A 27362-nucleotide genomic window follows, 5' to 3' on the forward strand; every position below is an offset into this window, starting at 1 on the left:
CAGCATCTGCCTAAGAGCACGAGTTGTCCTCTGGAGGGAGGTGTGTACCCAATGCAGTACCAGGCTGACCACAGCATGGTAGCCTACACATGCCTCAGGACTATGATGAAACTGGTAGGGCTGGTTCTGTAACCATGTGACGTGAGGCCAGTTCAAACAGGCAAATAAAGATGACCTTTTACACTGACACTGGTCTGCAAGTAGCCTTTACTATCAGAAGGGCGAAATTACTCACGAGTCCTTGGAGTACTTTGTCCCTAAACTGCCCAGCTGGTGGATCCCGCTGAGGGGGCAGGGGTGTACACCAGTGTATAGGCATGCATGGGTATACATGAGTATGGACAGGTATACACAGGCATGCATGGGTATGCACAGGCATGCACGAGCATACACGGGCATGAGCAGGCATGCTCAGGCATACACAGGTATACATGGGTGTGCACAGGTGTCTGTGGATACTCTCAGGGGTCTCCTCTGGCAGCCAGCAGTTCTCACAGGCTATTCAAGACTGTGTGAGTCTGTACTCCAGGCCCCACCCCACGCCCATGTTCTCTGTGTGGCTACTGTGCCCCAAAGGGGCCATGGTTGCCTCTGAAGCAGGACCTAGCTGGCTCCCGGGAACCTGTATCCTGAGCCACCTCTGACCTGGTGGCTGGTGAGGAGCTTGGGAGCAACAGAAACAGTCCTCAGAGCCAGGCAGAGAGGAGGAGCAGAGGGAGGCCTGGGGGGCAGATGCTGGTTGGGAGGGCTCTCGCTGGGAGGGGGGCTTCGCATCACACTCCAGCCCATGGCATAGGCCAACCCCCCTTCACTCATCCATCCTGCAAGATCCATGGACCCAGAAAGAGGCAATGCGGCTCCCCTCCCAGCAATGTCTACAGGGTGGCAGGGGTGGGGCCCGTGGATGCACTGGGGGACCACTGCTCCCTCTGACCAGCACTGTTGGTGTGACTCAGGTCACCCTCCATGTGTGTGCAAACCTTCATATTCTAGACCCACGGTACCCCCCAGGATGCCACACTCACTCTAGCAAACCTCAAGAGACCCCTGAATATAGCCAGCTCCAGTGGCTCCCCCTCAGCCAGAAATTCTATCTCCTGCTTCTTGCACGGAGCTGAGCAATTGCCTCTGACAAGCCTATACCCAGGAAGATCATGGCTTGAGTGGTGGTGGGGGGCTTGGCAAGGCCCTGGGCTGGAGCTGGAAGGGGAGCAGACTTTGCCTGGCCTCATCCCTATCACCCCAGCCAGGCTGTCTGGAATGAGGGGCCTACCTCATGCCCAGGTTGTGGTTGTTTCCTGTGTTTTGGTAAAAGCATGCACAGGTGACTCCCCTGGACCTTGAAGTGATATGCCAAGGCTTCTTGGACCCTGATGCCACTGGACACATACTGCCCCACACTGGCCAGAGAACAGCTCACCTGGTGCTACCCAGGGCCATCCAAGAGCCCCGTATACACCGAGGCTGGCACATCTGTAGAGGCAGGGCAAGTCCTCTGGGTGGCATGGACATATGGCCTAACCCTAACCCTAAACATGAGTTCTTGAGGACTCATGGTCAGTGCCAACTAACTTCAGAACAGAGAAAGGGATGACAGAGGACCTGCCAGCCAAAGCCCTTGGTAGGGAAAGGGACTATACCAGGGCTCCAGGTCACTGTTGCTATCTGATAGGGACATGTCTGCTGCCACTTCTCCCACAGAGACAGGGAGACCAGATTTAGTTCCTCATTTTTTATGTCAGTTAAAAAATATTAGCATGTTGTTCAAAAAAGCAAGCACCTAAGACAACTAGAAATGTCACAGTTTAGCTATGGGCCAGGGGAATCATGGCCCCACCCTGCCCTGGAGGGCCCAGTACCCCTAGTAGGCCAGTATCCCCTGGGCTGGCATCTGGGGTCACCTTGCCTGTCCCCAGGGACAGACAGGATTTGCCTTGAGCCTCTAGCAGGTGAAGACAGGAAGGCCTGGTGGACACAGGAAGCCCCATCAGCCTCTTCTGGGCCAGTGACAGGCAACCGAGCCTGCAGAGGCCAGGCAGCTGCCCCAAGTGTCCCAGGAGGCTCTAGCTATCATCAGCATATGGAGCAGGGCTTAGGTAGGGGGAGTGCATGAAGGCTGCTTGGCAGGATGAACCGAGGCCTCCTCTTGGCTAAGGCAGGCGGGCCATGAGACATGGGTCACAGGGACAAATTGAAGGTCACCCACAAAGGCACACAAAGAGCCTTATAAGTCACTGGTTCACACTCTGAACACTGGAATTCAGACGAAGCTGCAAACCTGGTTGGCTGACACTGAGAGGATAGGCAGCTGGCTGTAGACACATCACGTCGGCAACATCAGGGGTCAGGGCCTGGTCAGGACATGGAGTACAGGCAGGAGGTGCTACCTCTGGAGTCAGGAATCTGGCCGCCGGCTGGGCTGGGACTGGGAGAACAGGCCAGGCTGGACCCGGTTGCCTCTGCCCCAGGGAGGCTGGCTCCAAGGCCCATGCTCTGTCCTCTGGGAGCAGGGGTGGGGTCAAGGGCTGCAGATCCCCGAGGCCCTCATCCTGTATGGTCAGCACCTGCGCAGTCTTCTCGGCTGAGGGACTCTTCAGCTCCTGGGCCAGGGGCAGTGGCTGGTGGTGGCCCCGCTGGAAGTGCCGCAGGCCATCCAGCACAGCACCGGAGAGGTAGATGGCTGACAGGACCAGGAAGTACACAAAGTAGAGGAGGAACTGGAAAGAGAGGCTGGGGTGAGGCGGACCCTCCATGCCACCTGCTCCTGAGACTCTCCCCTCTAGGCCAGGCCCACTTCCCCACTCGCTCCCTCCACTCACATCAATTGCTCCTGGGATGCCCTTCTCCAGGCTATATCCTGTTCCCAAACACTGCCCGAGAGCCAAATACCAGCTCCGGGAGAGGGTCACACGGTGCCTGCCGCCTGACCTCCTTCCTGCCACAGGCTGGCACAGCTCTGAAAGGGGAGGGCTCCCACATTTTTCCCCAAAATCCTCCAGGTCCTGGCATGTGGCCTGCCACTGTGTGGCCTGCAGGTCTTCTCCCAAGGCCCTTGCTTTGTGGGCTGAGTGCTCATGGCTGCCAAGATAGCCAGAGGACATCTGTAAGGACCAGAAGATTCCATCCCATGGGGCAAGCGAACAGCACCATAGTGGGTGGCTGGGAGCTGCTCTCTGGGCTCTCTGCTCACTGTGCCATCTCAGCAACCCTCTGCACTGAGCCCATCTCTGCCTCAGTGGCAGAAGCTGTGCAGCAAAGACAAAAAGCAACTGCACAGCAGCATGACATCTCCGGGTTCTCACAGTTGCCATGGAGAGGAGAGACCAGGATACCAGGGAGAGACCCAATCATTCCCAAAGATGCAGATGGTCCAGAAGGCCAGGAGGTCTTGGGTCATCTGTGTGTCAGGCCCAGCAAATCCTGCCCCAGACTGCAGGCCAGTGTCAGACTTGCAGGCTAGATCCCTACAGCCTGGCGGCACCACTCCCTTCTAGGAAAGCACATGTTTCAAGCAAACCCAGGAAGTGACCACCAAGGACTTTGTTTCCTGGAAGATGGGGCTGACATGCTGGTCCCTATCCTTTTTCTACAAATAACTGAAATCCCAGCTGCTCCAGATAAGATACTCGGGAAGCCTGGAAAGTGGAGAGAAGCAGGTGGTGGCCAGGCCCTCCAGCGAGCAACAAGTAGAGCTCCCAGGTGTCTCTCTTTCACCTCAGAGACTTTAGAACTGAAGAGCCAGCAAGCTGGAGATGCCATAGAACACAGGGGAGCCCCTCAAAAAGCAGCTCATTCTGGCCAAAGGGAAGGGCAGCCCATCAAGGTGGAGACTCCCAGACAGAAATCACTCTGCTCCAACAGACACCACAGGTATACCACGGCCCACCCATCCATACCAGCAAGGACTGGGAGCCCAGACTGCCACCTTCACCTGTCAGGATGCTGTCAACTTACAAGTGGGAGCTACAACTTACATTCCCACTGGGCGGTGAATACCCCTATTCCCACTCCTACCCCCACCCTCATGGACTCAGGGGAGACCATCTGGGGTATCTGAACTTTCACCCCACCTAGTGGGAATGACTCCCCCAAGGAGTCAGTGGAGACCATATGGGGAGCCTGGCCTCTTACCCCCACCTAGCAATACCCAAGTGTCTATTCCCCTCGAGGCATGGTGGGGGATCAGGAGGCCAAGTGGCAAGAATGAACTTTCATCCCAGTAACAGTGATGTCCCATTGCCAGTGGCGTCAAGAGAACCACAAGGAGCTGGAACTCTTATCCCTGTCTGGCAATAAGAAAGAGCCTCAACCACTCACCCACCCCCAGATGCCACGAAGGTTGAGTGGGGAGCTTGGACTTCCTCCCTCTCTGGTCATAATGCGATGCACACCCAGCATCCCCTGCTAGAGCTGTGTCAGGAAAAAACAGCCAAAATAGAAGGCAGAAGGAAGATCATCTCACATCATCATACCCAAGATACTTGCATTTCAGTCCAAAGTCAAATCAGCATACTTGGAACTACTCAATCCCAAACTGAATGAAAGATGATCAACAGATACCAACATCAAGATGACAAAGGTGTTAGAATTATCTGAGACAGATCTTAAAGCAGTCACTATAAAAATGCTTCAATAAGCAAACACAAACACTGTGGAAACACAAAAATAGTTTCAAAAATAAAAAATAAAGATAAATTAAAAAAGGAAGTGAGGACTGTGGCTCATGCCTGTAATCTCAACACTTTGGGAGGCAGAGGTGAGAGGACTGCCTGAGCCCAGGGGTTTGAGACCAGCCTGGGCAACTTGGCAAGACCTTGTCTCTACAATAAACCAAAAAATTAACCAGGTGTCGTGATGCATGCCTATAGTTCTAGCTACTTGGAAGGCTGAGGTAGAAGGATCACCTGAGCCCTGCAGGTCAAGGCTGAAGTAGCGGTAAGCATGCCACTGCACTCCAGCCTGGGTGAAAGAGTGAGACGCCAACCAAAAACAAAAACAAACAAACAAACAAAAAAAACTCTGAACAGAAAAAAACGATAACTAAAATTTTTTAAAACTCAATGAACAGTCTCAATAACAAAACAGAAGAGACAGATAAATGAATCAGTGAACTGGAAATAGAACAACAGAAATTACCCATTGTGAACAACAAGAAAAATAAACTGGAAAAAACTGAACAAAGCCTCACTCTTTGTGGAACTATATAACAAAAGATTAACAAAAGTATTTGAGGAAATAATGACTGAAAATGTTCCAAATTTGGCAAGACATAATGAACCAAAGATTCAAAAAGCCACGCAAACCCCAAATAGTAAAACAAGAGCTGCAAGAACACATACCATACGCAAACTTGTAAAACTGAAGGTAAAATAAAGAGAAAATCTTAAAAGCAGTCAAAATGACATCCTACAGGGAAAACAGGTTGAATGAGTGATTTCTCATCACAAATCTTGAGGGCCACGAGGAAGTGGCACCACATTCTTCACATGATAAAGGAAAAAACATTACCTACCCAGAATCCTATAAACAGCAAAACAAAACATCATTCAATAAAAGATATATCAAATAAAGAAAAACTAAGAGAAGAATCTATCACCAACAGACTTACCCAAAATAATGGCAAAAAGAAGTTCTCTAAACAGAAAATTATTAAAGAAGGAAGAAATTTTGAAATAACAGGAAGAAAACACAAGAGGTAAAATTATAGGTAAATAATAGACTTTCCTTCTTGAGTTCCTAACTTGTGTTTGATGATTAGTGCAAAATTATAACACTGTATTATGTGGCACTAAAGGTATAGAAAGAAAATATTTAAAGCAATTGTACTATAAGTGGGGGACAATAAAGTGACATAAGGGAGGCAAAGTTTTCTATGCTTCTCTCAAACTGGTGATGTAATACATAAAGCAACCACCAAAATAGCTAAACTAAGAACATAATAGATAAACCAAAACAAAATTCCAAAGAATATGTAAGTAACCCACCGGAAAGTGCAAAAAAGTAAATAAAACTAAAAGCAGAGAATAAATGAAAAATAAAAAGTGAAATGGCAGACTTCAGCTCTAATATATAAATTATTATGTTTAATATAAATAGTCTAAATACACCAACTGTAAGACAGAGATTGGGTTTAAAAAAATGACTCAACTACCAGCTATCTACAAGAAACTCATCTCAAATATAGCAAAATAGGAAGGTTGAAAGTAAAAAACTGGGAAAAGACGTAGCATGCAAACACTAATCAAAGGAAAGCAGAAGTGGCTATATTAGTATCAGGTAAACTTCAGAGCATAGAAAATGACCAGAGACAGAGAGGGACATTATACAATTCCTCTATTATATATGACAAAATGTCAATCCACCAAGACACATACCAATCCCAAATGTATATGCAACAAACAAAAGAGCTGCAAACATGTGAAACAAAAACATGATAGAACTGAAAGGAGAAACAAATCCACAATTATACTTGGAGACTTCAACACTTCTCTCTCAATTATAATATAGTTAGACAGAAAACCAACAAGAACAGAGAAGAAATCAATAACACCATCAGTCAATAGGATCTTAGCATTTATAGAATATTCTACCCAACAACAGCAGAATACATAAACTTTCCAAGTGCCCACAGAACATATACTAAAACAGACAAAAGGACTAAACTCAAATAAAATCATAATAGAATCATAAAAGAAATTAATAACAGAAAGATAACAGGAAAATCTCAAAACACTTGGAAACAAAACAACAAACTTTGAAATGATGATGAGTTAAAAAAATACATTGAAATAAAAATATAGCCTATCAAATTTGTGGGATGCAGCTAACGCAGTACTGGGGAGGGAAATTTATATCACTAAATGTATACATTATACAGAGGAAAAATCTCAAATCAATAATATCTCACCTCAAGAACCTAGAAAGAGCAAAATAAATCTAAAGCAAGCAAAATGGAGGAAATCATAATACACTTTTAGCCAACGCAATAAGACAAGGAAATAAAAAGATATATAGATCAGAAAGGAAGAAATTAAACAGCCTCTACTTGCAGATGACATAATTGTCTACAGAGAAAATCTCAAGGAATCTTAAAAAACAAAACCAAAAAAACCTTCTAGAATAAGTAAGCTTAAGCTCAGCAATATTGCAGAATATAAGGTAAACACACAAGTATCAACTGTATTTCTATATACTAGCAATGAAAACATGTACACTGTTATGGAGAGAATTTTGTGTACCTCTCCCCAGTTCCCATATTCATAAGTTGAAACCCTAGCCCTCAGTGTCACTGCATTTGGAGGGCCTTTAAAAAGGTAATTAAGTTTAAATTAAGTCATAAGAGTGTGACCCTAATCCAATCTGACTGGTCTCCTTATAAGAAGAGACAGAGATATCAAGGGAGACTACACACAGGGAAAAGACCATATAGACAAAACAGAAGATGCCATCTACAGCCAAGGAGACCTGAGGCCTCAGGAGAAACCAATTCTATCAACACCTTAATCTCAGATTTCCTGCCTCCAGAATTGGGTGAGAATAAAGTTCTGTTGTTTAAGCCACCCCATCTGTGTTATTTTGTTATGGTAGCTCAAGCAGACTAATGTAGACATCAAATGTTAAATATAGTATCATCTACTCAAAAATAAAATACTTAAGTGTAAACTAACAAAATATATATGGTACTCATACTTACAACTACAAAATGCTGAAAGAAATCAATGAAGATCAAAATAAATGGAGAGATACTCCATGTTCGTGGATTGGAAGAGCATATATCAAAACAGACAATGCAGTAAAGATTCAATTCACCCTAAGTTGAAATACTAGTTTAATGCAAATCTCCTTTAAAAAATCTGAGAAATAATTTTTATAGATATAGACAAGATTACTCTAAAATGTATACAAGAAAAGCAAAGAAACTATAGTTGTGGAAATAATTTCAAATAAAAAGAAAAAGTTAAAAGAATCAGACCACTCAATTTCAAAAACTTACCATAAAGCTTCATAAGCAAGACAGTGTGGTACTGGTAAATGGGTAAACACACAGTTCAGTAGAACAGAGTAAAGAATCCAGAAACAGATTCATAAATACACCCAACTTTTGACAAAGGTACAAAAGCAAGTCAATGGAGGAAAGGTAAGTCTTTTCAACAAATGATGCTAGAATAAATAAACACACACGGGCCAGAAAAGTGAACCTTGACTAAAACTTAACACCTTAGACAAAAATTAACTCAAAATTGACCATAGGCTTAAATGTAAAATTATAAAACTTTTAAAAAGAAACTGGGGAAAATCCCCTGAATTTGGGGATAGGCAAAGAGTTCTTAGACTTGACACCATAAACATGATTCATAAAAGCAAAAACTATTAAATCAGGCCTCATCAACATTAAAAACATTTTATCTGCAAAAGACCACACTGAAATGAATGACAAGCTATAGAGCTGAAGAAAATATTTGCAAACTGTGTGTGTCTGTGTGTGAACTAGTAACTAGAATATATAAACAATGCTCAAAACTCAAAAGTATAAAGCAGAAAATGGTCAGAAGATATGAAGCAACAATTCACCAAGGACATGCAGATGGAAAATAAGCACATGGAAAGAGTTCAACATTATTAACCATCAAGGAAAAGTAAATCAAAACTATGATGAAACATCACTACACAACTACAATGGCTCAAATGAAAATAGTGTCAACATGAAAGTTGATGAGGGTGCTGAGAAACAACCTCTCCGATGCTACTGGCAGTAATGGGAAAATGCTCCACCCACCAGGAAAGCAGGCAGTTCACTATATGAAGCAGCTTTCTGGGTGTTCATTCTGAAGTAATGAACACTTAGCTTCACACAAAAACCTGTAAAAGAATGCTGATAGCTGCTTAATTTGTAGTATCTCAAAAGTGGAAAGGACTCACAGTCCTTTAATAGTGAGACATTAAAGACCGTATGGTGCAGTAGACCTTGGAGTACTGCCCAACAGTAAAGAGTAAACTAGTACTACAGCAGCAACCTGTATGAATCTCCGGAGAACAACTCTGACCGACAAAAGCACTCCCCAAAGGTCACATGACACACTCTAGCGATGACAGAATTACACAGCAGCAGAGGGGCTAATGGTTGCCAGGGGTTGAGGAGGAGGTGTGGCTGAACGTACAGTGGGCACGGCTACGAAAGAACAGCATGGGAGATCCCTGTGCAAATGGAATGGCCTGGATCTCGACCGTAGTCAATATGCTGGCTGTGATGCTATATAAGTTGTGACCATTGGGAAAATTGGGTACAGGGCACATGGATCTCCCATGTGCTATTTTTTAAACTGCACGTGGATGCAAAATTACCCAAAAATAAAGTTTAATTTAAAAAAACAAACCCAGGCAAGTTAAGGTCTGCCAGCTCCTCGTACTCCATTACAGTCCCACCAGTCTTCCTGGCTTTGCTCCTGCCAAGCCTGAGCTCCTGTCCTCCCTGTTCACTCCACTCAAGATGATGTGGGGGGACACCCATAATGCCATCACGGCAGAGGGAGAGCAAGGTGAGCTGGCACTCCTGCCCACTGGGCCCAGCAGTACTTCTAATCATCAACACAATGCCCCAGTACTAGAGTTACTTTTTAACCTGAAAATAACATCAGCCAGAGAAAAGTCCATGCATTTTTTTCAGTTTGACCTGAGCAGCAGGAAGTACAGGCCGGAGCCTGCCGCTACCTCCCCAGGACCCCAGTCCAAGCCACACTGCCACCTGAGAGAAGCTGGGAACAGGATCAACCCAGGAAGGGGAGGTGCTCCCTCAAGGCTGACCCTCTGGGAAAAACCAGCCCCTCCCACCAAGCCCTCATGAGCCCCTCAGAAGCCCACCTGAAGAGGTTTCCTATGTAGGGCAGCAGCAGGAAGGGGGCTCACAAATTCAGGTGGGAGGTGGAGGGGGGAGGTGTAGGAGAGGGAGGTGGTAGTGGGGAGGTGCAGTGGCACAGAGATCAACACCCAGGGGCAGGTCAGAAGCCAGGTCACTGTCTGGGGGCAGGAGACAACTCGGGGTCCGAAGGATGGGGAGGGCTTCCTCTGGGGTACTGAGGCCCCTCCCAGTACAGCTGGATAGTTGCCCAGTTCCACACACCAGGCATCATGTAGAGTTGATGTACACATTCCTGAAGACCCCAGAATAGCTCAGCACAGGAGGCTCTGTCCATCCCTCTGGTCTGGACGCATTAACCAGCCCCAGTGATAAGCCTGGCAAGGCAGGGCAGGGCATCTGGAGGGTTCTGTAGAAGAAGGTCCACGGCCTGCCTCTGTGCCCAGGCCCTACTGACCCCCAGGCTGAAGAATGCTGTCCTTCCTCAGAGGCATTGCAAACCCTGCAAGGCACACTTCAGGCAAGATAGCCAGCACCTCAGTAGCTAGGATGCCTGCTCCTGCCCAGGCCCCCTACCTGGCCAGACAGACTCAATGCTAAGCTTTGGCATCCCTGAGGCTGTGCTGACTCCACACCCGCAGAGGGCCTGGGCCAGCCCTGACAGGCCTCCTGCCATGTGACATAGGCCCTGGGTAAACAAGGCCTTCGTCCTGCAGACAAAGGCTTTTGCTAAGGTGTTTGTCCAGCCACAGGCTTGGGTGGGACAGTTTCTGAGGAACGGTGATCTCCTGGCTGTGCCTGCCATCTGGCTGAGCTCAGAGATCCCGACTTGTCTGGGGTCCCAGGAGTTAAAGGCATGTTTTCAAGCTCTTCTCATAAGCATCACAAAGCCCACCCCAGGATGGGAGAAGGGACAGAAACCCAGAGAGGGGCCTACATGCCAAAACCTACCACAGTGGCTCTACCTGGTTCTCCTGCCTGAAGGGAACAAGATCACGTGTCCCCTAGCCAGGGCTTACAGACATTGAGATGAAAAATCGGTTGGCCATGCTGGTCAGAGGCTCAGTCATCCCCACTGCGACATAGGGCCTAGATGGGGGCTCCACCTACTTTGAATGAGCTTGTTCAGGACTCTCTCCCTTCCTGCTCCACCCTGGCCCAGTGTGTCCACTGGAGAAGTTCAGCCTGCCCTCTACACCCCTGGCCACAGTGGACCCCACACCAGGTGGCACCAGGAGGACCCAGCAAGGACCCCATGAGCAGCTTCCTTCCCCAAGGATTCAAGCCTGAAGTGGGGGCTCACCTGTGAGTGGACTGGGAGGCCCAGACCGCGCACATCTGAGACTATGAGGGTGATGGTGGTCTTCACAATGGTGGCAAAAAATGTGTTGACTCCAAAGACCAGGGCACAGAGCTCCTTAGATAGAGAAGATGCAATCTGGAAGCTGAATGAGAAGAGTATGCCTGGATCAGGCCCTGCAGGGGGAGGAGAGGCAGAAGCAACAGAAAGAACCCTACCAGGCAGCCCCCATCACCCCAGGGCCCACCCACCAGCCCTTACCTCCCCCTACCTCCCACACTGGAGAGGAGCCCAGTACCCAGGCCACGTTCCCAAGAGGGGCTGTGTGACAGCCATCACATCCTCCCGGCTCATCAGAGTCCAGTCTCCCTTAGGAAAATGCCTGGACCCAGAAGAGTGGGATTTCTGAATAACTGCATGTACACAGTGAATTGTATTTTGGGGATGGGACCCAGGCCTAAAAAATGAAATTCATTTGTTTCATACACACTTCATACACATAGTCTGAAGGTAATTTTATATAATACTTTAATAATTTTGTGCACAAAGCCAAGTTTTGACTGTGCTTTGACTACAACCTGACACATGAGGTCAGCTGTGGAATTTTCTTCTGGGATATGTTTTCCATGCTCAAAAGTGTCAGATTTTGGAGTATTTAGAATTTTGGATTTTTTGATTAGAGAGGCTGAGCCTTGTAAGTGGGTGCCAAGAAGCACAGAGGCAAGCTTGGGAGGGTCCCTGGGAGGCTTCCCATGACCAAGGACAGACCTGGAGGTAAGGGGTTCTGGAGGTGAGCAGCAGTGGCGTGGGCATTCAAGGTGTGGAGCATAACAGGAATAAAGGGGCCACATCCCTGACAGGAAGTGGTGAAACATTAGTCTTCTGCTCCTCGGCAAAGAAATTAGTACTTGGATTCAGCTCTCATTAAAATCCACAAAGTGCTTTCTTTACAAAAAGAACTAGACAAAGAGTGATTGGAAGTTCACCTGCCTGAAACTCTGGAAACACAATGATAGAGACACAAGTGCTGGTGTAGAGAGGCTGGGTGGCATCAGGTGGGAGAGGGCACAGAAGGCCAAGGTGAGCAGGACAACAGGATGAGGATGATCAGCCCAAGGGGGAACGAGCAGTCACCAGGGAGGCGTGGGCGACAGGCCAATTCCCAGGGTCCAGGCAGCAGAGCCCAGACCAGCACATGGAATATTCAGAGGGTGCTCTGAAAATCCTGGAGAACTGCAGGCAAGCAGATCAAGCAAGCAGATCATGGGCTGCTGAAGCATGTCACAGAGGGCTGTCATCCCATGGATGGACAAAAGTACACACCAGGCAGATGAGTCCAACCGACACCGGCAACCACAGAAGGAGGTCAGCCTTGCTCGGCCCTCGGGGCCTACCCTGCCTGTCAGGGGCTCAGGGGTGGGGACTGCCCTACAGGGAGAAGCCTGCACGCTGGCCTGCAGGGCACCTGAGATACTTGCTAAAACCCTCCTACAAAAGCATAGCTCTGACCTGGCCACATCCTTCCTAAGAACCCACTGGGGGCCATTATCAGAACCTGGGAAGAGAAACGCAGGTAAAGGGGTACTCATTTTAGGGCTGTCTAAGGAAGAACCGGAAATGATGCCTTTACCCCACCTCAGGGGACAGTGGTGAGGTCTATCATTCATCACCAGAAGCAACTGTTCTGTCTGACACTGACCCACTCACAAACGAGTGGCAGAGACCACCAGAGCCTGAGTTTTGCTCTACACAATACCAGGTCCCTCAGGGCTAAGGCTCATCCTCCTCTCTACACATGCCTGCACTTTTTTTGTTTTTCTGCTCTTAGTATTGATGGCTTTATAATTAGTGAAAGCATGATGGTGTTGTCCCACCAGATGAAGCACAGGACAACAAGCCAACAGATGGCCCTGATGCCCTTTCCAAAGAGCTAGCAGGTTAGGAGTGAGCCAACCCTGGCACGCTTTGGGCCTTCACCGCTGGGAGGCAAGAGTAGTGGGGCTGTGAGGAGTGTGGGGATGGTGGTCCACACTGCAGGTGCAGTGAGCATGCTGCAAAAAGGACTCCAGCAACCTGAATGTGGTCAGGACAGGAGAAAAAGGATGTTGGTATGAGCCAGGAAACCAAGTCCAGGAAGGAAATGAGGAGGGGACAGGGAAGCATAGGTATCAGGTGTAACCAGATAAGACTGCATGGGAATCAGACCACCAACCTGATGGAATGACTCAAGGGTCAGGAGCTAGAGGACACATTCAGTTCAGGAAGAGGCAAGGGACAGATGCTCAGATGTGTGTGTGGCCAGAGTGGGAATGTCCACGGTGGAGGAAAGCTGGGCGCAACAGCACAGGGAGGCCAGGCCCGGAGACAGATCCAGGAGGTGAGGTCCAAGGAGGTGAGCCCAGTCAAAAGTCTCCTGGGATGGGGAAGGTGGGGACAGGCCAAGGAAGGCAGGTGCCTGTGTGTAGTGTGATGAGTGGTGTGCCAGTGTCTGTGTGGTCTGAATATGTGGTGTGTGTGTGATGTGTCAGCACAGTATGAGTGTGTCAGTATTGATGTGTCAGATATCAGTCTGTGTGATGTGTCAGCATGTGGCATGCATGTATGTATGTGTGGTATGAGTATGCTAGTGTGTAGTGTGTATGGTCTGAGTATGTAGTGTGGGCATGCCAGTGTGTGTATGCCAGTGTGCGTGGGAGTGGGTATGTCTGTGTGGTGTGAGTGTGACATGAGCATAAACTCACAGGAGCATACTCCCCCTCCAATGGGGTCTCAGAGAGGGTGGGCATGGATAGTGGGATTGAAGCAGGGCACTAGTGTGGGTGTATGGCGGCCTTCAGAGAGGAGGTGTTGGACCTGGGAGAGCAGGCTGACCCACCAGGGCAGGAGCTGGACAGCATAGGCAGGGCCACCAAGGCCCAGAGAATGAAGACTGGGGCAGAGGCAAGGGACACCTTCATCAGCTCCAGGTGGGGCTAGCCCTGTGGTGGTACAAAGAGAACCCTTGAGGGGGCTTCAGCAGGGTTGGAGCTGTCAGGTCCACTGCTGGCAGGGAAAACTGAGGCCAAGGCAGCGGGACTACTAGGTACCAAGGTAAGAGTATGACAGGTGTCTGCTCCCTGGGTGGGGCACACACACAACCCTCCTAGTCTGCCCGCACCATGCATGCCCATGCTCCCCATAGAACCATCTGGAACTCACGTGGCGATGGGCACAAGGAACTGGTAGGATCCTCGGAAGAGCACAAAGGCCGCATAGCACAACCAGATGTTGCGTGTGCTGTACAGGAGGAAGACCAGTCCAGCCTGTGTGGCCGTGACACCTGCAATGACCAGCTTGGACCACAGTGTCCAGCGGATCTTCACAAAGCCCGCAGCGAAGGATGTGATGGCGCCTGGGGAAGGCAGAGTGTCACAGCCATCCTGTGGCAAAGCAATGATGGGGAGGGCTGGGGCTGGTGATAGGTTAGGAGAAATCGGGGTAGGGAGTGATAGTTGAGGGCAGAGAGAGGGTAGGCTGAGCAGGCAGCAGGGATGCAGGCAAGGCTAGCTGGTTTGGGAGGAGGTGGGGAGCAGGAGGTTTGGGGGTTGGGCCAGGTCAGCTGGGCAGCAGGTTGATAGGTGGTTTGAAGGTAGGTGGCAAGACAGCTAGGTAGACAATGGGGGGTGGGAGGGAAGCTAGGTTGGGAGGAGGTGACAGGTATGAGGGGAGGAGGGGAAGGATGGGGGACTGGGCTGAGGGGTAGTGAGAGGAGTAGGCCGGGGATCATCAGGCAGCAGGGAGGGGGTGGTGGGGATGCCTGTACCCAGCAGCGTGGAGGCAGCATCAGCCGCGCCATTGTAGACTCGGGCACTGTCAGCGGCAGGTTGTACCACACTCCATAGGATGTGCACGTAGTAGACCACCAGGTAGTAGCCAGCTGAGTTGAAGACCCACCAGAGGGACCAGAGGCGCAGTTGTGGCTGCCGCAGGTTGTCTCCCAGCTCCCGCAGCATGCGCACCAGGACCCAGTCTTGGCAGGCTACCAGCAGCGCACGCCCCAACTTCTTGCCCTGGGGCTGGCCCAGGCTCACAGGGTTCATGTGGTCCAGCTCTGAAGCCAAGTCCCTGCGTGCCTGTGCACCACGGTTGAAGAAAAGGCTGCGCTTGGGGCGCTTGAGGAAGAGCGCCAGCACCAGGCTGAAGGTGAGGAAGGCCAGTGAGATGTAATTCAGAGTGGAGAAGGGAATCCTGCCTGCAGTGACCAGTAGCTGGCCCAGCACAGAACTGGTGAAGACACCCAGCAGCACTGCCGTGCGCGAGTAGCCGGCCATGCGCTGGTAGCGTGCAGGCCGCACCAGGGAGAAGATGTAGGAGGAGTAGGCGATGCGGGCGGCCATGGTAATGCTGTAGAAGACCTCCATGAGTTGCATGTGTGGCACTGAATGGCCCAGCAGCAGCAGCAGCCACACAGCCATGTAGCTGAGGCCCTGCAGCAGGAGCACTGGCTTGTAGCGCAGGTAGTCGGTGAGCAGGAAAATGGGCACCAGCACCACCATGTAAGAGTAGGACAGCACCGGCGTGATCTCATTGGTGACCTGTGGATGGGCCGGCATCCGGCCCCACCAGCATTAGCGCCTGTGGCTCCGAAAGGGAATGGCACTGCCAGGGCCAGTGCTGCTGACTGTTCCATGCCCCCCGTGCTGCCCGGCAACCAACACCATGACCTCCCTCCCCTAAGGACCCCTTGTCCCATTTTGTCCTCTGTGAACATAGGCCTCTGGTTCAGGACTGTCCCAGAGACCTGGGAAAAGGGAGGGGCCAGGCCCAACTGACTGCTAGGCCAGGCACAGTGAAGAAGCACTGGCCTACAGAAAGCCAGCAGGGACCCCAGAATCACCATTATCAACACATGTCAGATCCTGCTCATCTAAGCCTGTTTATTTTTAATGGAATAAAAATACAATTTGCTTTCATCCTAGATCTAAAGATGTGGAAAACAGGGCTGTAAGCACGTACTAGCAGCAACACGGGCCCCTCAGTCCTCACAGCAGGAAAGGAAAAAACACAAGATGTGGAAAAAAGGTCAGGACCACAAAGAGCGAGTTCACAGGACAAAGCACACAGAATCAAAGGGAGGAAGGGGGAGAGGGAGGGAGGGGGTGGGCCTGGAATGCTGCACCCATCTTCATATTTGTCCCAGAGAAAGGTCTTTAGGGCTCCAGCCTAAGGGCCCAAGCCTTTGTACCAGCCTCACATGGTCCACTCGGGAGAGGAGCAGAATCAGTTTGCCAGCCTCAGCCACCCCACCATCCTCTACCCAGCTAAATTCTATGGGAACCAACTCTACAGCCTTCACCAAAGCAGGATACCCCAGCCCAGGGCCCAGGGCCCAGTGCCTGTGGCCTCAATACACACCCACCTTTACATGGAAACAGGGAGCCAAGTATGGGGTGGAAAATACTACCTGTTGCAAGACTGAGGTCAGAGTGTGCCACCGCAGAGCTCATACAGGGCAGGCACCAAATGTCCCTGTTGGCTGGACAGGGGCTGCGTGAATCCACCTGGCACACTCTGAGTAAACAGCCATCCTGCGAGAGGCCCAGGCCTCTAACTCTGGGGGACAGACATGGAGCCACCCTGTGTCAGGACCATTCCCAAGGCCTAGTGGTGCCTCCAACAGGTGGACCTGTCCAGGAGCCCCATCAACCCTCTCAGGTTCTCCAAGGTAACACCAGGTGAGCCAGCCAGGACTTGAGGCAAGAGGACCCCAGCAAAGCTCCCTTAGTCCCACCCAACTCAGGTTACTTACCCTAGCAGGCCCTACCTGTGTGCTGCCCCAGGGGACCATAGGCCCAAAAGATCTGCAGGAATGGCTGCTGCACTTCACAGGACTAGGGATAGGTCAATGCATGGGTACTGTACCCAGACAGGCCACCTCCCTGAGGATTCCTTACCCTTTGTCTGGTATGGCCAAGGTGTGTGGCCTACGGCACCAGGGGTCTGGCCACCAGTTACTATGGTCAGGTGGTCAGCAGGACTCCAGTCAGGCTCGGGAGTAGGGGACTGGTATGTAGAGAAGCTTCCAAGAGGCTAGAGGAAGCCTGTCCAGAGACCCTGCCTTGGGACAGCCGGGCACCCCAACAGTGGCACTCCCAAGCTCACACCTTGGGGAAGCCAGGCTGACCTAAAAGGCTCCATGCCCAGCAGCACCAGGCATGAGTTCCCCTGGCACCCATCCTGCTCCTGTCAGCACACTTTCAGGGCAGGTCAGGTCCCGCAGGCTGAAGGACCATAAGAGGTCATAGAGAGAGCCTCGAGGCCAGTTCAGGGGTCTGTACTCTATTTACTCCCTCCCTGGATGAGCCCTGCTAGCTGCTGGCTGAAGATGCACCTGGGCCTCACAGGGGCTCTCAGTTCAGGGTAGCACAGACCCACGTCTGTCCCCCAGGGTTAGAGGACTGGTCTCTCACAGGGAGCCAGGCCCACAGACCCCCACTGATGCAGAAAGTACCTCAAGGTCCCCAACACCCAGGCTCAGGGGATTGCCATAGGGATGGCAGCTCCAGTCCCACCCCCAGCCTGGGTGAAGAGCCAGGGGGTTTTCTATAAAACCCATATCTCTGGAGAAGGTTGGCTGTGGGGTCCTCAGGAGCCTCACCTGTATCTGGATTAGCAGGTTCCTCCTCATTTACTCTTCAAAACAGAGCTGGCTCTGCAGGGTCAGGGCCTCTTACCAGGTACCTCCTGAGCTTAGTGGAGGTTTCACATGCAGAGTCCCCCTTAACAGATCTCAGGGTTGGGAACAGAGCTGCAAATATCCAGATATCCATCAGGGCCCTGTCCCTCAGCCCTGCATGGCCCTACTCTACTCTCTTCAGACTTGGCAAGTAGACAGCAAGGGTGGCTCAGGACTGTGACCTGTGTCCCACTTGGAAGGCCACTGGGACCCACAAGGGTTCCAGAGGAGAGGACAGGTGGCATCTGTCAGGCAGCCATGGCTCTGACACAAGGAGAGTCGCCTACTACCTGGGCTCAGCGTTGTGACACTCTCAGCAGGCCCTGGGCCAGGTCCAGGCCAAGTAGGCAGAGTACAGGGAGCTGACCCCAAATCTAGACCCAGACAGTTTCATGTGGGGGCTTCTCTGAACAGGGAGGAGGGAAGGCAGGCAAGACCTCTGGCAAGCAGGACAAGTGGGTGGGGCTGGGTGTGGGGCCCACTGAAGGGGGAGACGTCACAGGAGGAGGGCATCCAATGGGCTGACAGGGACTGAATGACCTCCGCTGAGCCCTGGGAAGGAAGGGCGGCTGTAAGCAGGGTCCTGGGCTGTCCCAGGGCTGGGGCTATGGGGAGTGGATGCTGCACTCACACCACGGCACAGTTCCAAAGGGTCCCAGAAAACCTTGAGCCCTCACAGGAACATCTCCATGGACTCGGGCACAGAAAGGACTTCTCAGGAAATACTCAAGGCATAAACCACCAATAGAAATCTTGGCAACAGAAACAGCAGCAAGGTGTCCAGCCCAGAGGCACTGGGATTCTCACCAGGCAGGAAAGGTAACCAGGCCCAAAGGGGACAGTTGGCATGGGACAGCCCGGAAATGCCCACCTGCATGGGGGAATGGGAAAATGGAGGAAACACAGGTGAAAGCAGAGGAGGCAAGGCTCCTCTCAACTGTCAGCAAGCAGATGCCCAGCAGACCACCCTCAAGCTAGAGGTGAGCTGGAAAAACTGGCCTATTGTCAGGCCCGCAGCCCAAGGATGCTGGCATGTCCCCTGGACCAAGCATCCCCTGCAATGGTGAAAAGCTGGGGACTACCCAATCTCCCTGTGACATGCCAGATAAATGCCCCGTGGTTCAAGCCCATAGGCATGACTTAGGTCACGTCAGCCCTGATCCCCAAGTCAGACTGGGCAGGAAGGCAGCTAGAAAAGATGTGTCCCATGACATCATTTATGTGAGCTTCCTAGACACAAGCACAGCAGGACAGGACTGCTCAGGCCAGGAGATCCAACCCAGCACCCGTGGGCAGAGCCTGCCTGTGACCACCAGCTGTCTGATGACATTTAAGGCCTGGTGGAATGGCAGCATCCCTGAAATCTAGTTTTTAATCAGTTAATGTGCAATATGGGAAGGCAAGTAGGTGGGATTTTAATGTTTTTGCTATAGACTTTTACTTTGTTACTTTTGTGGACATGCCATACATATGCTCATTCCCATAAGAGCCTCAATGTGGACAGTAGCCCTCTACTGAGAACACAGGGGCCACTTGGCCCATTGGGGAGTGGAGTGAGGGAACACAGGCTATGATGGAAGGTGCTGCCATGAGGGGGCACGGAGACAACTCACCAGCCCCGTCACCCACAGTGGAGCCAAGAGCCCTGGCTTCGCGGAGAAAGTGCCCTAGCCCTGGTGGCACAGTGCTGGCCATGGGACCATGCAACCACACATGCGGAGCTCTGTGTAGGCCAGCTGCTCAAGCAGCACTCCACTTTTCCAAAAGCACACTCCTCACTTGCATGCCAGTTTAACAGTTCTGGGGTCTGTGAGGACAGGGGCCAGTCTCCAGGCTAGGAGGCCGTGGTTTCACTGAGAAAACAAGGTCCAGTGACAGCCATGTGGGTGCAAGTGCTGGGTGACCACACTGCAGGGAACAAAGGCTGAGGGCACACAGGGTGAGTAGGCTAGGTCAGGCTCACAGGCAGCACCATGGGTCCTGACAAGACGAGTATTGGGAAGGGGACCCTGAGCTGGGAGGGCAGCTATGAAAGTGCACATCATCAACAAGGGCTTCCTGAATCTTTTGTTTGGCAGTGCTTTATGTAGAAGGACACATCAAAAGTCCAAGAAGGAAGCTCCTTCAGATACAGTCCATTACTACTGCCATTCCTCGTGGACCTTAGGGACCCGTGACCAGGCATAAATTTATTAGTAAGGTTTCAATAGATCCCTTTGTCCTTCTGGCAGAGTACAAGGAAAATTCCTTCAATAATCTCTTTAGGCAAACAGATGCTAAGTCTCTACTGGTGGCAGGTATCCAACAGGGCTGAACACGGCTGGACAGGAAGGCGGATGTGCCCAGCTTGGCAAATAGGCAGGGCTGGCAGGGGCAGCACACCTCATCTGAAATCCCCCTCAGAGACCTGAAGCAGGTACATGTCCCTTTGTAGGACACAGACCACTTTCCATCTGGCCTGGTCAGTGAGTTGAAGTCACCCCTCCCCCATCCTCTGTCCCGTCCAACCCCAGCCTGGTTCCTTCTGGACCACCATCAGCTGAAACGCCACTTACCTTCTCAGCCTCAGTTGCTCACATGTCCGATAGGAGACAAGGCCCTGCCCCGCGCCACGGCTCCTCTGCCCACCCACTGACAGCGGCCCCTGTACCCCAGCGCTCACGTGCCTGCTCCTTGGTGAAATTCTTGTCAGGCCCCAGCAGGTAGGGTGTGATGAAGCTCTCACCAGGCCGCATCTGTGCCATGAAGCCATAGAAGCAGAGGTAGAACACGAGGCACTGCCACGACTGGCGCTCCAGGTCTGGCCCAGGCTCCACAGGGGCCTGCTTCTCTGCTGCTGGGCTGGAGGGCACCATGCTGGCCAGGCCCAAGCGCAACTCTGGAGGGGATGAAGGTGATAATCTACCTGGAGGGAAAGGTCAGAGTCAGGGTGGCTCAGGTACACAGTACCTGAGTCCCCAGAAAAGGGCTTGGCTGAAAGGGCTCCTGAGCTTAGCTGGGACTGTCAACCTTGGCCGGTACAGACCCAGCCCCATGCTCTCCCCACAGGGCCAACCCAGGAACCATAGAGCCTGAATCAGCCTGGCAGCCCAACCCAGACTGTCACCACCTCCAGAGGTCTCCAAGACAGATATGAGTTCCAACCACCAGGGATGATTTAAATGCTCATCAAAACCAAGTGAATTAACAAACTGACTTACTGCATTAATGAAATCAACACAATTTAAAGTTCAGGATTTGAGGGCACACCACTCATCTCAATGCCTGGCAACACTATGGCTATGGTGGTCATGCTGGGCACACCTCTCTCCCTTATAGGCCTAGGTTAGCCTGTGCTTTAGTGGCACAGAAATGGTGCAGGGAGGACACAGGTAGGAACAGGCCCTGCTGGGAGGTCAGGAGCAGGTGGTTGGAGGCACAAACCACAGGTCAGAGAACTGCCAGGGATGGAGGTCCCTATCAGCCTCTGGAGTAGACCTTACACACAAGTATGGGGAACACAGTCCCTGATGCCACACAGGAGGGCACTGTAGGTCAAGCCCAAAGCGGGGGGAGGGGGCAGAGGGCAACCAGAGGGTGAAACAGGCTTGGAGGGATGATGCAACAGAACAGAAGTCCAGACCCTGAGCCCAGGGATCTGGCACCCCAGGAAGCAGTTTCCTCTACAGAGAAGCAACCAGGCAGGGGCTATGAGGCAGATCTGACATGTTCTGGATGCCAGCCTTCCCTCCAGGGCAACACAAGTCCAATCTGGGAGCTGTCCAGCCAGACCCCCTAGGCTGGCCTCGCCTCATGCAGGCCCAGGCAAGGGCTCTCTCTGGTGTACTTCCCCACCGGAAGCATTCTGACAGAGGGCCACAGCCATGCCTGCTCACCCCAATGGGCTCTGCCCAGTGGTACTGGTTCTCCTTGAAGGTCTTGATAGAAAGTTCTCTTCCAAGTAAGTCAAAAGTGAACACCATGAGAAGCATGGGACAGTGCTCACACGAGGCTAACCTAATGATGACCAGCCCCATCCTGCTGGCCCCCAACGGGTGTGCCAAGCCAGTGTCTGTGTCAGGCTGACCACATTCAGAGGCCAGGTCCGGTGGGTCCATGTGGAAGGACTACCCATTGCTAAGGCTGAGAGGTGACACACCAGGTGCAGAGGGCAGTGGGGACTACTGCACGGAGGCCTGGCAGAGGAATGGCCAGTCACATGTGATTGCCATTTGTTCTGCCCTAGGTTGACACATGGTTGGACAACTGCTCCACGCACTAGCATGCTTGGGAAGGGTGTCTGCAGGGGATCTGGATTTGGGGAGAATCCTCTCCAACCCCCAAGCAGAGACACAGAGCACTCCCTCCACATGTGGGGCCAGTGTTGGGGATCCAGGGTACCCAAGGAAAAGCTGCCCCAGATTTTTGGCACTCAGTCACAGGGCTCCAAGACCACTCAGGCTGGAAGTAGTCACTTGTCACAGAAGCTTAGGAAAGAGGTGACCTGCAGGGATCCACCAGGGTAGATGAGGCCCCTCCTAGGCCTGTGCAGGCAAAGCACTGGGAAGCATCAAAATTATCTTGGGATTCATCTTCAAGTCCCTACACATTCATTTCCATGACCAGAGAACACAGGCAAGGTGACAGTCATGCACCCCTGAAGCAGCAGGGGCTGGTGAGCTTGTGGAGGATGGAACCGGGGCAGTCTCAGAACTCGAGAGTTCCAAAGGAAGGGCAGGCTGGGAAGCTGGTGTGATAGTGTCCTCCTGAGGAGGCAGCAGAGCCCTGGAAGTTCTCAAAGGACCACCTAGGAAGGCCTTGCCCAAGGGTAGGATGGGCCACATACTCACACTGATGCTCACTGTCCAAGGGCTGGCTTTCCCATACCTCCTGGGAGCCCAGGAAATAGGTAAAGTCAGGAAAGTGTGGCTTCTTTCACAGGCACCCTGAGGCCCAAAAGGGCACAGGTATGCCACAGGCAGAGCAGAACACAACTTGGAGTGCACCCACCTCTCCCCACTGGGACCCCATTTCAGCCCAGGGACCTCCCTCAAGTTCACCTTCCCACTTCCAAGCAAGGGTAGACAGGTATACTTACCCAGGGCAACTGTATTCTTACCTCAACTATGGCACCCCTGCTGAGGGGAGCACCAAGAATTTAACCAGGTTCCACAGCATCCCCAGGGATTGAGGAGCCCCCAGGCACTTTGCCACCCTGTTCTGAAAGGTGCCACCTCCAGAGGTGGCAAGAACAGTCCTTACTTGATATCACCAGGAATCCTGAGGCAATGGCAATGTTCTTATTCATCAGCACAGTGCACACTTACTTCCACATCCTCAAGGACTCCTCAGGTTCCAAAATCCAGAGCTGTGCTCCTTCAACCACTGTGAGAACTCAAGGTCCCTGCTGACAGTGCCCGTTTGAAGGTATGGGTGTGCCCCAGGACTCTGCCTTTTAACAAGCCCAGATAGGCCAGGGCAGGTGACTGCCCACACCAGAGAGTCTGTGCTTGGGATTCCCCATTTGTGGGGAAGAAGCTCCCAGAATAGCCAGTCCTAGCACAGGGGCCCCAGGAAGTGGACAGGCCAGCTTGTCCTCCAGATCATGATGCAGAGGTGGAGTCACACTTCCCAGAAGAAACTAGCACACACAAGAACCCACCACAGGTGCTGATCAGGGAGCCCAGCACACAGAAGCTAGCCTGAGGAGCAAGGGCACAGGGTCGGCTGACGTCTAGATCAGGCCTGTGTGGGTGCACCCCCAAAGCCGCCCCCTGAAGGAGCCTCCTGCAAGCTCCGTCCCAGCCCACACCCAGGGCTGACCCCAGCAAGCTCCCCACTTCAGAGGCTTCCCCTCCAGCCCATTCCTACCAGGTGGAAATCCTAGCAGAGGCTTGGGAAGCTGGCTGGGGCCCTAGACCACCTGCTTCTGGTGGTCTAAGGAACTAAGGAACCAGACGTGTCCCCAAGAGCTCACTCTGAGTCCTAGGCTCCATGACACAGGCATGTCTCACATCTGGGGTCCCCTGCCAGGCAAAGCCTTCCACCTGGATGGTTTCCATAAATACTTGCTCAGCAGGGACACCATGGGGCCATTTCCTGGCCAAGGTCCCCACAGGAATGTTAAGCATGCCCTCTCACCCAGGAGTGCAACCCCAGGTCCACGTGACCTCTCATTCCCTGCAAGGCGGAACTCCAGCTCTCCCTGCTCCTCAGCCCAGGGTCCAGGGACATACTTTTCCAGGACACGATCCAAATTGTATGTGTACTGACAAAGGTGTAAAGGTGGCCTGCCTGTCCTAAGAGGTCCTGAGCCCCTACATCCCACAGAGGCAGCCCACCAACCACTCGTGCCAGGAGGCAGAAACAGCAACCAGAAAGGATAAGCGGGGACAGTGCCAGATTCCCAGCCTCTCTCCAGAGATGGCCACCCTCACTTCTGCTTTAGATGTTCTTCCTGTCCTTCCCACCAATGTAAGTCCTCAGGGGTGGAGTCCTGGACCACCTCTCCAGGGGCCCTTCCTGGTGAAAGGTGCTCCTACAGGGGCACCCAGGGCAACAACAGGGGAACAGGAAGCCTCTGACTGGGTAGGGATCTCATGTAGTTCTGTTATCCCATGGGGGATGCAGCAAGACCACCACACAAGCTGCTAGTGACAGCATCTATACAAACTAAGGGGACCCCCCTGGGTACATGAGACTCATCTCCACTTTGGAATGTGCATCTCTGTTGTGCGTCTTCCACAGTGCTATTGGAGAAATACTTCCAAAAACTTAAAACAGGTCATTTGAGCACCAACAGGGCTAGATGATGATGTAGCTGAGAGGTGAGTCGGGAGAGGCCTGGGAAGGCACTAAGCCTCATCCTGGTGGCACAACTGCACAGAGGATCAGGGGCCAAAAATCCAGGGGAGCAAGGGCACAGGGCCGGCTGGCGTCTAGATCGGGCCTGTGTGGGGCACCCCCAAAACTGCCCCCTGAAGGAGCCTCCTGCAAGCTCCGCCCCAGCCCACACCCAGGGCTGACCCCAGCAAGCTCCCCACTTCACAGGCTGCCCCTCCAGCCCATTCCTACCAGGTGGAAATCCTGGCAGAGGCTTGTTGGGAGGCTGACTGGGGCCCTAGACCACCTCACATCTTGAAATCCGTTTTTCACGCTGGCCACTAATGGAAAAAATGTTGACTACACAGGACCAAACAAACCAGTGTTTACAGGACACAGCAAGCTGAACCCTGGAGCAGGGCTGGTGTCCAGCCCTGTTTACTCTACAGTCTGCAGGATTCTGAGGCCACCACAGGGAGCTGAGGATCAAAGGCAGCCCAGGCTTGGGGAGGCTGGAGGTGGGGAGGGCTCCGCCCTTCTCAGTCTGTCTGCCCTACCAGTTCACATAACACGTGAGGCAAATAATCTGCCAGGTGGTCAGCAGCTGGCTAAGACTCAAAGTCCTCGTTTCCACCGCAGACCACAGACCCTGCTTCCTAATGCATGGGCCCTGCAGAGGCTCACACTCCCCAGAAAAAGATGAAGAACTTGGTCACAAGCTCACAAGCTCACAGCTGTGGAAATGAGCCCCAAGCTCCAGCTGGGCAAGCACAGGTCCCAATTGTCCTGACCTCAGCCCAGTACATATAACTTCAGGCCTCTTCCAGGCAACTGAAGGAAGTCTTCAGCTGCCCAGGAGGGTCATGAGAAAGGACTGAGGACTTCTGCCTTTGGGAGAAGGTTCTAACAGCCCCCCACCCCCAAGTTCCAGACCCCACCGTCCCCTCTAGCCAGCCTCCAAGCTCTGTTCCCTCAGCACCTGGGAAGTCTGGAGATCCAGAATCAAACAAAAGCCAACACCGCCAAGGCTGCAACTCTCAATGGCTAACCAGGAAGGGTGTTACATTTTTAGATGCTAGTAGAAATAAGAAAGCCTGGCACCCTTCCCCACTGAACCAAGTTCGGTGTTCCTATATGTATAATTAAACCCTCTGGCCATCACATGCTGTAGACCCAAACCTATAAGCACCCTGTCTCTTATCTTTGTCCAGCACAGATAACTGCAATATCTGGCTTAAAAAACCCACCAAGGCCCCCACTGAAAGGCATCAAGTAGCAAGTACACTGAGCAGTGCATACAAAGATAATAGGTGAGATGCAATCTAGGCTGCCAAGTCTAGAGGGGGCAGCCAGAGGGTCCTTGGTTCTGCTGATTCAACCTGGGTGTTGGGGGAGACCACTTCTTTACAAGACGCAGCAGGCAGCTCCAAGGCTTCTAGTCCACCCTCACTCCTGCATGCATTCTGGTTTTCAGGGAGAGTTAATGAGATATTAACCAGTGTCCTAAGATTAGGCAGGTGAACTCCCCAGGACAAGCGTTTTGGATGATAGGACCCTCGGAGATGGTTCTCCAGTTGTGGAGATGTCAGAAAGAAACCACTCAGGAAAGACTCCTAGCTCACTGTCCAGGCTCCAGACAGGTTCTGTTTGCGCTGCTGGAACTGTGACAAGAGCCGCTCCAGAGGGAAGTTGCATCTACAAGGCTCTGGGCGCTGGAGACAACGGAACTGGAGGCGTTCCAGCGGCCCGCCAGACACGTGGGGTTGGCCAGGGCTCTCCCGCCGGCTGCCGGTTTCAAAGCAGCACGTGCTCTAAGGGGGCCCGGCCCGGGCAGCGTGCCTTGGCGCGCACGCCAGATTCACGCGTTCCTCCAGTCCCAGGGGAGGGACTCGGCGCCCAAGGATGACGGCGGAGGCCAGGGCGGCGCTCACAGCCCCCTCTAGCCGGCTGGAGCAAGAAGTCAACGGAGGGAAGCCCGCTGCACAGCGACTCTGCCACCGCGCACCAAGGCGCAGCCCGCATGCAGCCTACGGCGAGACCCCAGCCCTGTTCCCCGCAGTCACCCCAGGACCTCGCAGACCCCGTCCCATTCTCCGCACTCACCCCGGGGCCTTGCAGCCTCCAGCCCGAGTCCCCCACACCTACCCTTGAGCCTTGTAGCTCCAGCCCGCGTCCCCCACACCCACCTCAAGGCCTTGCAGCCCTAGCCCGCATAACGGGCACTCAACCCAGAGCCCCCCCCCCCAATACACACACCCTGCAGACCTCATTCCCTGTGCACCGTACTCATTCTAGGGCCTTGCAGCCCCTGGCCCATCCGCCTCACTCACCCCAGGCCTACCCGACACCCTGCAGTTCCCGGCTCGCGACCCCGCAGCCCCGCTCTCTGCAGTACCTGCAGCTAGGCGGGCCGGCGGCGCACAAGCTCCGGGTACCCAGCCGGCTCACACGCAAACGCCGGGACTACAGCGCCTACAATGCAGCGCGGCAAGCGCGGGACAGCCGGGAGGGGGCGGGGCCTCCCCAGGTGGCCACACCCTGCCAAGACGGGCGGGGCTTCGCTTTTGGCGGGGCACGCTGCCGCGGGAACAACCTCACGGCGCGGGCGCGCGAGTCCCGTAGTGAGTGTACGCGTACGCAAGCCCACGCGTCAGAACGCGGCGCCAGCTTCTCCGCGGCCTCGTTACCGCCCA

At 52.6% G+C, this 27362-nt stretch overlaps 1 protein-coding gene across 1 annotated transcript; it reads right to left on the bottom strand.

Moving 5' to 3' along the window:
- Positions 1–1717: 1717 nt before the first annotated feature.
- SLC19A1 (solute carrier family 19 member 1) lies at positions 1718–27137 on the bottom strand. Its single transcript, XM_008061576.1, has 6 exons — positions 27065–27137; positions 20535–20773; positions 14956–15727; positions 14352–14544; positions 11157–11298; positions 1718–2717 (listed from the first exon to the last, which is right to left on the bottom strand). The coding sequence occupies exons 2-6, from the start codon at positions 20721–20723 to the stop codon at positions 2232–2234; spliced, it is 1782 nt and encodes a 593-aa protein (XP_008059767.1). The 5' UTR covers positions 20724–20773; positions 27065–27137; the 3' UTR covers positions 1718–2231.
- Between the last annotated feature and the right edge of the window lie 225 nt (positions 27138–27362).

The sequence above is a fragment of the Carlito syrichta genome, unplaced genomic scaffold (genome assembly GCF_000164805.1).
Source record: "Carlito syrichta isolate Samal-C Ts95f unplaced genomic scaffold, Tarsius_syrichta-2.0.1 Scaffold305319, whole genome shotgun sequence".
In the NCBI taxonomy this organism is placed as follows: domain Eukaryota; kingdom Metazoa; phylum Chordata; class Mammalia; order Primates; family Tarsiidae; genus Carlito; species Carlito syrichta.

Coding starts and splice junctions, on each gene's coding strand:
- SLC19A1 (XM_008061576.1), bottom strand. CDS start 20,723: ATGGTGCCCTCCAGCCCAGCAGCAGAGAAGCAGGCCCCTGTGGAGCCT. Junction 14,545..14,955: donor TGCTGCCTCCACGCTGCTGG/GTACAGGCATCC, acceptor TGCCTTCCCCAG/GCGCCATCACATCCTTCGCT. Junction 2,718..11,156: donor GCCTCCCAGTCCACTCACAG/GTGAGCCCCCAC, acceptor CTCTCTTTCCAG/TTCCTCCTCTACTTTGTGTA.